Genomic DNA, 11,678 nt, shown 5'->3' on the forward strand with positions numbered 1-11,678 from the left:
CGCGACCCCGTGAACTGTAGCCCGCCAGGCTCCTCTGTCCATGGGCGAATTCTCCAGACAAGAACACTGGAGTGGGTTGTCATGCCCTCCTCCAGGGGATCTTCCCAACCCAGGGATCAAACCCAGGTCTCTGCATTGCAAGCAGATCCTTTACCATCTGAGCCACCAGGGAAACCCCAGAATACTGGAGTGGGTAGCCTATCCCTTCTCCATGGGATCTTCCTGACCCAGGAATCGGACTGGGGTCTCCTGCATTGCAGGCAGATTCTTTACCAGCTGAGCTTCCAGGGAAGCCTATTCAGGGAAAACTGTTCTATGCAGTTTTTAATCCAGTTATTTGTTTTCTGATATTGAATTATATGAGTTCATTATGTTTTTGGATATTAACCACTTATCAGGTATATGATTCACAAATATTTCTCCCATTTGAGTGGATTGCCCTTTCATTTTATTGATAGTTTCCTTTGCTGTGCAGAAGTTTTTTAATTTGATATAGCCCCACTTGTTTATTTTTGCTTTTGTTGCTTTTGGTGTCTATTATTCTTATTCTACAAATGATGAAATAGAGAGAGTTTAAGTGACTTGCAATGATATTGCAGAAAGATGAATTACCTACTACATGTGTGTGCTTAGTCACCCAATCATGTCCAACCCTTTGTGACCCCATGGACTATATACCATGCCAGGCTCCTCTGTCCATGGGGATTCTCCAAGCAAAAATACTGGAATGGGTTTCCATGCTCTCCTCCAGGGGATCTCCCCAACCCAGGGACTGAACCCAGGTATCCCACATTGCAGGCAGGTTCTTTACCACCTGAGCCACCAGAGAAGTCCATCACAGTAATTTTATCAACACAGTCCAAGTATTTGGTGGTGATGAGATATGAAACTCAGAGTAAATTCTTGTTCGATTTTGTGTCTTGCGTATAAGATTCTCTCAAAAGCAGTAAGTTTTATTTTAAAGTATAATTCAAGTAATTTGTTAAGGATATGTAATATGACAATAGCCAAAAGGTGGAGACAACCTAACTCTTTATTGATAAATGCATGGATGAACAAAATGTGGTATATCCGTAGAGGTGAGTATTATTAACCTTAAAAAGTTCTGAGTATGACAAAAACCACTACAATATTGTAAAGTAATTAGCCTCCAACTAATAAAAATAAATTTTAAAAAAAGTTCTGATACATACAACAACATGAGTAAACCTTGGAAACTTTATGCTAACTGAAGTAAGGCAGACACAGAAGGCAAATATTGTGTGACTTCACTTACTTAAGGTGCCTGGATCAGTCAGATTCACAGAGATGAAAAGCAGAATGGTGTTTACCAAGCGGCTGGGGCTGGGGTTGTTGTTGTTTACTTGGTAAGTTGTGTCCAGCTCTTGGCGACCTATGGACTGTAGCCCCCCTGGCTCTTCTATCCATGGGATTTTCCCAGCAAGAATACTGGAATGGATTGCCATTTCCTTATCCAGGGGATCTTTCCGACTCAGGGGTCGAGCCTGTGAACCCACATCTCCTGCATTGGCAGCTGGATGCTTTATCATTGAGCCACTAGGGAGGCCCAGGGAATGAGGGAATGGGTAGTTATTGTTTAATCGGTACAGAGTTTCAGTTTATGATGATGAAAAAGTGATGATGAAGTCTTTAGATAGGTTACCTGATTTAGTATTTACAACAGCCATATGATGTAGTACTATTATTATCTTCATTCTATGAATAAGGAAATCGAGGCACAAAGTGGGTTAAGTAGTTTGACCAAGATAATGCAGTTGGTAAATGTCAGAGCTTAGGCAGTTGACTTCAGAAACTATGTTGTATCAGTTAATTTTATTACATTCCTTGAGGGGATTTCAGATGCTTTAGGGGGCTGAAAATGGAGGAACTCCTTTCCTAACAACCAATAGTTTTCGATTTATTCCGTTTCATGTCCAGTACCTGAATAGGGAGAATGAATTCATAGAGTTGTTGATTATTTTATTTTTTGCATTACAGAATCTTAATTTGGAAGAGACTTTTTGACTTTTCCAGACATTGGACTTTCATGTACAATTAAATTTTCAAGATAATTTTGGAGACTAACATGGAGTTTTTTACTTTCATTTTTACTAAGGTAAATACAATGAAAGCATGAAACTATCTTTCATTACCACTATTAACAAAAAGGATATCTTAACACCAAAATAAATAGGAAGGTCGTAAAGACAGAAAAAAAAGGAATCCAATTCAGTTGGATGAATTTACCTTTATGAAAATGATGCTTGCTGCTTGTTTCTTATTTCACTGAATGTACCTGTGGTTAGTGTAAACCTTGACATAGAGAAGCAACATTCTGAGAAAGAACAAATGGGTATTTGGTCTCAGTCAGCCACCTCCCACCAATATCCAGTTGCTTGGATTCTATCACATTATATCAAGTGGCTGGGAGCCTCTGATGGCTCACTTGGAAGAATGTGGTTCCTCTAAGGTGTGTTTTAATGACCATCTTCACTGGGCTGTTTGAAAGTCTGTAGGGGCCTGCAGACCTTACCTTCCTTTAGCAAGAGGATAGCACTTGCTCTAGCAGATTACTTTGGACATTTAACCGTTTATAGCTTATGCCATGACACTTCTCTAAATACCTATTTTGAGTATAAAATACAAGGTGATTTTATGGATTTTAAATCTCGTTTCCCTGTCCTTGATTCCCATCTAGCTAGGCCACCAATTGTGATCTCTAACAGGAAAATGGATAGATCTGAAATTATTATTCATGTTGCTCTCTATATAGACACATTAAAAAACAATTTGTCTCTCATTCTCTTAAAGAGACAAAAATACATGTTTTTTAAAATATCACAGTAGCGGAGGGCGGCGACTGAGTGAGTGTGGCCTAGTAACCGTGGGGGTCAGCCTGGGGATCTCGGGGAGGGAGACGGTGCCTGTGGACCCTCCTTTCCTTGGCAGGGGTCGGGCGTGCAGTCCCGATCCGCATGATGTACAGAGGTAGAGGGGATGGGCTCTGGCCCCCTTGTCCTGTCTTCAGTACCAGTGGTCACCAGTCTGCCGGTTCTATCCTCAAGCGCTGGGACATAGAGAAAAAAAAGGCGGGGGTGGGTGAGGAAAAAAAAACAAGGAAGAAAAAAAAATCACAGTAGCTGTTGAGATGTGTGCTAGCTTGATGAACTTGTGCTGAATATGGAAATACTCTTCCAAGCCAAGGAAATCTCAAAGAAAATGATCACCTTAACATGGTAATTTTAAAGTTGCAGCACATTTGAATTTCCTCAAGTATCACCAGTTTAAAAGTCCAAAAGGAGAATAACATCAATAGCAATAATTCAGATTCCACGGACTCATCCCCCCTGGTTCACAGACAGACTTCATATTTGTTTCTAGGAAGTCCCAGGATGTGTTTGAAAAGTGCCCTAACAATTCTGCGAAGCTTTCCTGTGGTCTCCATCAAAAGGCAGTGCGGGAGAAGGAAATGGCAACCCACTCCAGTATTCTTGCCTGGAAAAGTCCGTGGACAGAGGAGCCTGGCGGGCTGCAGTCCATGGGGTTGCATGACTGCGCATGTGTGCACAAGGGTGGAGGGAGATGGGTTGGTAGCAATAAAGTGGTAGAACTAAAAAAAAACAAACAAAAAAAAGGCAGTGCGGCTTCTGCCCAGTCAGGGGCTTCGGCAAAACCTGCTCACCAGTCAGGTGAGCCTCAGCGGTGGATACACTATAGGCTTGCACTGAAGTTCCCACTGCATATGGAAAACGTGTCATTTTTATATGATTGCAGCTCTAGCTCTAGATAATCAACCTATGTGCTTATTTTTAAGTTGAGGCTTATTTTTATTTTAGAAAAACCTCATTGATTAGTAATGACAGGAAATATGTGAATGTTGTATTTCGAATTAAGCACTTGAATTCACCAGTCCTTCAGTGAATATTAATTGAGCACTAGTATGTGCTAGGCAGTGTTCTACATGCTAGGCATAAATGATAAAGTAAGCTCCTGCCCTCATGGAAAGTTAACATTGAGTTCATGATGCCAGCTCATTTCTGCAAATATACCATCTTGATTTCCATCAAGTTTTCTGAGATTCTGATTTAAAGAGTTTCTACCTTCAATAGCACAAATCATTTGAATAGGAGAAAGACCAGTTATGTGTTTTCTCTTTTATAATTGAAGTAGCTGTAAAAGGAGGGGGAGAGGTATGAGGGTAAAAATTAATAATGTTGCAATTTTGCTGGATTTCAGATTGGGTCTCTCCGTCTGATTGATGCCCTTTACACTCCGTGCAACTTCTTGCCTAGACCTTCCCCAGGACTTGACAACTTAGACACTCTAGACTGGTTTGGACTTCCCTGATAGCTCAGTTGGTAAAGAGTCTGCCAGGAATGCAGGAGAGCCCAGTTCGATTCCTGGGTTGGGAAGATACCCTGGAGAAGGGAAAGGCTACCCACTCCTGTTTTCTGGCCTAGAGAATTCCATGGACTGTATAGTTCATGGGGTTGCAGAGTCGGACATGACTGAGAGACTTTCACTTTCATAGACTAGTTTACTTTCTAATGCATTTTACGGCATTTGGAAGCCCTCCAGTGGCCATATACTATACTTGAAAAAAAATTTTTTTTTTGCTATTCTGAAGTATTTAGGCGTGAAGTGGACTCATGTTTTAGGCTTCCCAGGTGACACAGTTGGTAAAGAATCTGCCTGCCATGCAGGAGACTCAAGAGATGCAGGCTTGATCCTGGGTCGGGAAAATCCCCTGGAGTAGGAAATGGCAACCCACTCTAGTATTCTTGCCTGGGAAATTCTATGGATAGAGGAGCCTGGCGGGCTACAGTCTATGGGACCACAAAGAGTCAGACAGGGCATGACTGAGCGTGCATGCACTGTACTCATGCTTGCAACTTACTTTGAAATGTATCAAAAAATAAGATGGATTAATGTATGATAGGGAGATGTATAGATGGTTAGACGTGCGGTAAAACAAATATAACAGTGTTAATTTTAGGGTTCAGGTGACAGGTGTAAGTATAATTTGGTCACTGTATAGGTCATGGTGTAGTTTCTTTCAACTTCTCTGTTTTACATTTATGTAATAAAATATTGAATAAAAATCTCTTTGCCAGACTCTGAAGATTTATACCTATTACTTCATACTATAGAATTAAAATTTTGTGAAGATAATATTTAAATTACTTTTCAATAAAATTATCCTCATTAATGGATGTGGATTAATTTTTCTTAACATGGATTAATTTTTAAATGTTTGAAAAACACTGGGAGGAGGGGTAATTGAAGGAAGGTGGTCAAATGGTACAAGTTTTCCGTTATAAATATGTACTAAGGATGTAATGTATAATGTATAATATGGTGACTGTAGCTAACATTGCTGTGTGACATGGGAAGGTTATCAGAGTAAATGCTAAGAGCTCTCGTCACAGGAGAAAGTTTTTTTCTTTTCTTTTTATTGCATCTACAAAATAATAGATGTTAACTGAACCTATTGTGGTAATCACTTCACAATATATATAAATCAAGCCATCATACTGTATGCCTTAACCTTGTACAGTGATTCATGTCAGTTATTTCTCAATAAAACTGGTAGGGAAGGTACTTCTTTGTTTCTTTTAGAAAGTTTATACAATGTTAATGTGAAATTGAATGATTTTTTTCTTTTATTTATTTATTTATTTTTTATTTTTTTCTTTTAAAAAGGCTTACCTTCCTAAGATATTTTTACATACTCAGGCAGTTGTTAACAAACTTAACTAAATTCACTCTTTTAAAAAAGTGAGAGGCAACTGTTTGACAATTGCTGAAAATATTTTTTCTTAGTGGAGCTATATTAGTCAGGATTCAAAGCAAAGAACAAAATCCACTCTAGTAACTTAAGCCAAAAGGGATGTATTGCATGATCTTATCACAAATGGTTGGCAGGGTTGAAGAAACAGCCAGTGGGTTGAGCTTCAGGAGTAACTCACAAATCCAGGCTGAAGAACTGAGCTGTCAAAGGACTGTTGATCTGGCCATGCTCAGGAGGTTATCTGCTGAATGGGGAAGACACCCCTACAACCACTGTTTCCACAGCCACGTGTCTTTTTTTTTTTTTAATCTTCCCCATAGGAACTTTTTTTTTTTTTTTCTTTTTTTTTTATTAGTTGGAGGCTAATTACTTCACAACATTTCAGTGGGTTTTGTCATACATTGACATGAATCAGCCATGGAGTTACATGTATTCCCCATCCCGATCCCCCCTCCCACCTCCCTCTCCACCCGATTCCTCTGAAAAATATGGAATGCTTCACGAATTTGCGTGTCATCCTTGCACAGGGGCCATGCTAATCTTCTCTGTATCGTTCCAATTTTAGTATATGTGCTGCCGAAGCGAGCACAACCACGTGTCTTTCACTATAATACAGGCTGTCATGAAGGTGCCTCACAACCCAGCCCTCCACAGCTCAGTTCACTAAACACAACTGCCTATAGTTGATGGAATTCAAATCACATCAGTAACTCTAGCTGCAAGAGAGTTTGAGAAATGCATTTTTAGCCTTCTAGATACTAAAGCCCAGGAAGGCATAGTAAGAGGAGGAAGGCATATTAAGAGGAGGATGGCATTATATGAAACGTTGAACGCTTTTTGATGAATAAATCAGCCTGACAGCACTCACTGTTCATACTATGACTGGGTATGATGAGTAGATGACAGCATATATGAGGCCTTCTCGCCCCAAACATCAAACCTGAATCTGAGAAGCTCACTAGATCCAGCTATTAAGTTTACAAGAATTAGAAGGATAGAGGCTCATGTTTTAAAACACCACAGGGATGCAGTTAGCAAAATCGTGTGGGAAACTATATAGGAAAAGTGACACAATTCAACAAATAAATGGCAAGGGGAAAAAAGGGAGAGGAACCTAAAATTAAGAAATTTAAAAGATGGATCAAGTAAGTGCAGTGTGTGAATCTCGTATGTATCTTCATTGAAACAAAACTATTGTCAAAAACATTTTATGAGACTCTCAGGGAAATTTGAACATGTAAACTTGGAAAACTAATCATATTAATAATTATTTTTAATTTTTTAGACTTGATAATAGTATTGTGGTTATGTCAACAATCATTTTATTCACTTACACAGTAAGATCTTTGCTTTTTCAGTTGATTATATGTTGTTTCTTTCATAATTTATGGCTTTGTGTTTTATACTAAGAATAAACTATATTATGCTAGGCATTTTATGTATATTAGATAATTTAATCCTTGTAGCAGTCCTTTGGTAAAAGGAAATTATAGTGTTCATTAAGGGAAACACACCTATTACAGCCTTTCTGGATGTGGATGAAACAAATGTCTATTTTAAAGTACAGTTGTCAATCGTATGTTTAGGAAGGAACAAGGAGGCAGAGTCAAGGAAGGAACACCATTAGCATTTTAGCTAATTAATGGTTAAGGCACATTATCAGATATCTCCGTTCAAGAGAACAGATTTGTTAGATTCCATAAAATAAATATTAGATTCGGTGTTCAAAATATTTTCAGATTGTTCCCTTGTCCCTGAAACTATAAGAGAACATGAAACTACTGTCTCATTTTAAAGATGGAGACAAACCTGAAACATCATCCCAGCAGGGTGATATAAGGGTGAGTAGCACATTGAGAGTCTTAATATTATCAGACACAGCCAAGGGGATGACTCCTGGACCACCAGTGACTCTAAGACTAGTTGGCTGTAATCTTTTTTTTTTTTTTTTTTGGCTGTAATCTCGAGTTTGCAGTTTTCTGTTAATGGGCTTATACCATGCATTCTGAAACTTTCTTAAAGGCAGAAAGACTCTTGAATATAATAATGGTTTTTGGCCCTTGAAAGTTCAACTCTACCCAACAAAATCTTATTTCTTATCACTCTCACTAGGGAGAATTTAAATTTAATTTAAATATTCTCCTGTAGGAGTAAAGCAATAATGGAAAAAAGTTTTAGAAACACTGGCTTAGACCAAAAGGCTTCATTTAGAATACAGTAATGTTTTTAAAGTATAGTTGATTTAAAAAGTTTCATGTACATAGCACAGTGATTCATTTGTGTGTGTATATATATATATATATACACACACACACATATATATATAAAATGGAAAATAATATATATAGGAAAATACATATATAATGGAAAATAATCCAAAGAGCATACATCTATATACATGTATGTTCTTTTTTCAGATTATTTTCCATTATTGGTTATTACAAGATACTGAATATAGTTCTTTCTGCTATATAGTAGATCCTTGTTGTTTATCTATTTATATTATAGTATTGTGTTTCGGTTCATCCCAAATTCCTAATTATTCCTCCACTGCTTTCCCTTTTGATAACTGTAAGTTTGTTTTCTATGTCTGAGTCCATTTCTGTTTTACAAATAACTTCACTTGCATCATTTTTTTTTAGATTCTGCATATAAGTGATGTCATATAATATGTCTTTCTCTGTCTGACTTCATTTAGGAGGGTAATCTCTACATCTGTCCATGTTGCTGCAAATGACATTATTTCATTCTTTTTTTGTGACTGAGTAATATTCCATTGCAGAATACAGTGATTTTTAAATCATGGTTTCATGTTCTTAGAAATGGATATCATTATATTCATTTTTAATTAATTTTAAAAGCAAATACTCAAGCACGTATAGGTGTTTTCCCCTCAGATTCCAAGTGACTTATGAAATCAAAGTACTACCTTGTCTTCCTAAAAATGATTCACCAAAACTGTGGCTTCTCTGTCTAATGGAAAATTGGTATTAATTGATTAAAAGAATGACTGGATAGCTCCTTGAAGGAACTGCAGCCCCATTTGACTTAGGCTGTCTGTCAGTGAGCTTATCTATCAGTGCAACTAGTAGTAAATGCTAGTTTCCACTAAACTTTGTGCTTCATAAACGATCTAAAACTTGTTGGTGTGTTGACTGTTTAGTTAGTGTTCTCTGCTTCTAGATTTTGTCCCCTGAAAGTGAAAGTCGCTCAATCATGTCCGACTCTTTGTGACCCCATGGACTGTACAGTCCATGGAATTCTCCAGGCCAGAATACTGGAGTGGGTAGCCTTTCCCTTCTCCAGGGGATCTTCCCAACCCAGGGATTGAACCCAGGTCTCCTGCACTGCAGGCAGATTCTTTACCAGCTGAGTTAGCAAGGAATCCCCGATTTTGCCTGCTACTCTTGCTAATATGAAATTGCTGTGGAATTTTCTAACTTGAACTAAAAATAAGAGATTGCTATTCTTTACCCTGAAACTGACAATGCCTTGAGGCAATATCAGAAATGTCACCTCTACTTGTCTCTAAAGTTTATATTATACTAACTAAGTCTGGAAAAGATGCCCTCTTCACTCTGACTGAATGCCACCTCTATTCAGATGATATCATTACAATGAATGTTTTTAAATACACACTGTAGAGTGGTCACCGGTGCAGAAGTGCTGACGGAACGGGCCGAGGCTGGCCGTCTGTGGGAAGAGAGGCGAGGTTCAGGTCTCCTACGGTTGCAGTGAAAGTTTCTTGAAAATCTTGTTTTGATTGAGTCTTTAATAAATATAAAAATGGCTTCAAAAAGAGCTCTGGTCATCCTGGCTAAAGGAGCAGAGGAAATGGAGACGGTGATCCCTGTAGATGTCATGAGACGAGCTGGAATTAAGGTCACCGTTGCAGGCCTGGCTGGAAAAGACCCGGTACAGTGTAGCCGAGATGTTGTCATTTGTCCTGATGCCAGTCTGGAAGATGCAAAAAAAGAGGGACCTTACGATGTGGTGGTTCTGCCAGGAGGTAATCTGGGTGCACAGAATTTATCTGAGTCCGCTGCTGTGAAGGAGATACTGAAGGAACAAGAGAAGAGGAAGGGCCTCATCGCTGCCATCTGTGCAGGTCCTACAGCTCTGCTGGCTCATGAAATAGGTTTTGGAAGCAAAGTTACAACACACCCACTTGCTAAAGACAAAATGATGAATGGAAGTCATTACAGCTACTCCGAGAACCGTGTGGAGAAAGACGGCCTGATCCTCACCAGCCGGGGGCCAGGAACCAGCTTCGAGTTTGCTCTGAAGATTGTCGAGGTGCTGGTCGGCAAGGAGGTGGCTGACCAAGTGAAGGCCCCACTGGTTCTTAAAGATTAAAGTGGAGAGGCTTGATGATGGTCAGAGAGACAGGCCATTTGTAATCCAGCCTCATTGTGTTCACTTTTAAAAGGGGGGCAGTCATTGTGCAGAGTAGCCGTCTTCCTCACTCCCTCCCCGTCCATTTGTGGCTCTGAAATGATAGCTATGGAGAGATTCCGTTATATCCTCCCATTTCTGAGCCTTGATTGCAGAATAAACAGGGCATTTAGCAAAAAAAAAAAATAAAATAAAAAAAAATAAATAAATACACACTGTAAGCAGAAAACTGGGTTAGGCTCAAGAAAATCACAAGTTACTATGGAAGATATATTTTATGAACAACTAATTAAGGTGATGTAGGAGGAACTTCCCTGGTGGTCTGGTATTTAGGATTTGGTGCTTCTACTGCAGGGGGCATGGGTTTGATCCCTGGGCAGGAAACTGTAAGATCCCACATCCTGGAGAGCACGGCCACAGAATTAAAAAAAAAAAATTTAAGAAAGTGATGTGAAAAAATTGCTTAGAATCCTAGAGCTAAAGAAACGTGATGGAAGGAGCAGTTGATTCTGTTGGAAGTCTAGAGAGTTATATTAACATATTGAGGACCTGGAAGGCTTTGTGGGGAAAGTAGACTGGTAGACTTTGAAAGGTATGTGACTCCACTTATACACTTGAGGAAGGTTCTATGTAGTGGGTGACTGTTGGAAGGAGCCAAATGAGCAAACAGAGGAGAAAAATTCCAAGGTATATTTAGGGGCTGTTTTCTGTAGCTAGAGGGTGGAGGGGGCCATGGTGATGGGCAAAAGCTGGAAATATTGGAGACACATCATGGATCTCAAATGACATGCAACAGCCTCCTTGCTCTCATGGTTACTTCCCTGGGAAGAATTACTTACACAGAGCTGTTACTTGAATACATAATACCATCTAACTCCATTTCTGCTTTCTACTCTTCCCCCTTCTTCCCTCAGAGAGAGCAAAATTTCCCTGCATTGTAACCTTGAACAACTTACTTCTCTCTGTACCCTGATTTCCTCATCTATAAATGGATATTAAAGATAGTGCCTTCTTATTGAGTCACAGCGATATATGGACATAGTAGCAGAGTGTTTATTACATAAATAATGTATACAGTTCTACTTAGTAGAAAGTCTCAATTGTTCTGAAGCATATAAGGAAAGGAAAGGGTTTCAGATCTGTTTGGATCTCTGCTACCTTGCAACCTTGAGCTTAAGACCTTTCACATTACAGATTATTTATGTATATCATTATAGCCTTTAAGAATGTAATTGCTAAAAGAACTACTAGTGTGCCCTTTTATTTTAGAACTCAAGAGAAATGCTTTTCCAGCCCTTGGAGCTGCTTACAGAGTTTCATTTTGGGTACATTTCTAATTATGTAAGGCATTATTTAAGATTTTGGTAAGTCCTTGGCTTTTAGCTACAGCCTTTTGACATTTTCAGTTCATTACCAATTGTATATTATAAAAAGGAAGAGAAAGAATACATAGGGCTATTTTATACCTTTATGAAAAGTGGAAAAGTGATAG

At 38.9% G+C, this 11,678-nt stretch overlaps 1 protein-coding gene and 2 non-coding genes across 3 annotated transcripts; 2 read left to right on the forward strand and 1 right to left on the reverse strand.

The window, feature by feature from the left end:
• The first annotated feature begins 2,932 nt into the window (after nucleotides 1-2,932).
• LOC136171284 (small nucleolar RNA SNORA57) lies at nucleotides 2,933-3,078 on the forward strand. Its single transcript, XR_010663825.1, has one exon. It is a non-coding gene; the product is annotated as a small nucleolar RNA SNORA57 (small nucleolar RNA).
• A 3,195-nt stretch (nucleotides 3,079-6,273) lies between these two features.
• Nucleotides 6,274-6,380, reverse strand: LOC136171344 (U6 spliceosomal RNA). Its single transcript, XR_010663868.1, has one exon. It is a non-coding gene; the product is annotated as a U6 spliceosomal RNA (small nuclear RNA).
• A 3,061-nt stretch (nucleotides 6,381-9,441) lies between these two features.
• On the forward strand, nucleotides 9,442-10,370 carry LOC136170582 (Parkinson disease protein 7 homolog). Its single transcript, XM_065938901.1, has one exon. It carries the CDS (start codon nucleotides 9,578-9,580, stop codon nucleotides 10,145-10,147), a length of 570 nt encoding a protein of 189 aa, XP_065794973.1. The 5' UTR covers nucleotides 9,442-9,577; the 3' UTR covers nucleotides 10,148-10,370.
• Nucleotides 10,371-11,678: the final 1,308 nt, after the last annotated feature.

Source organism: Muntiacus reevesi, chromosome 6, assembly GCF_963930625.1.
Source record: "Muntiacus reevesi chromosome 6, mMunRee1.1, whole genome shotgun sequence".
In the NCBI taxonomy this organism is placed as follows: Eukaryota; Metazoa; Chordata; class Mammalia; order Artiodactyla; family Cervidae; genus Muntiacus; species Muntiacus reevesi.

Coding starts and splice junctions, on each gene's coding strand:
- LOC136170582 (XM_065938901.1), top strand. CDS start 9,578: ATGGCTTCAAAAAGAGCTCTGGTCATCCTGGCTAAAGGAGCAGAGGAA.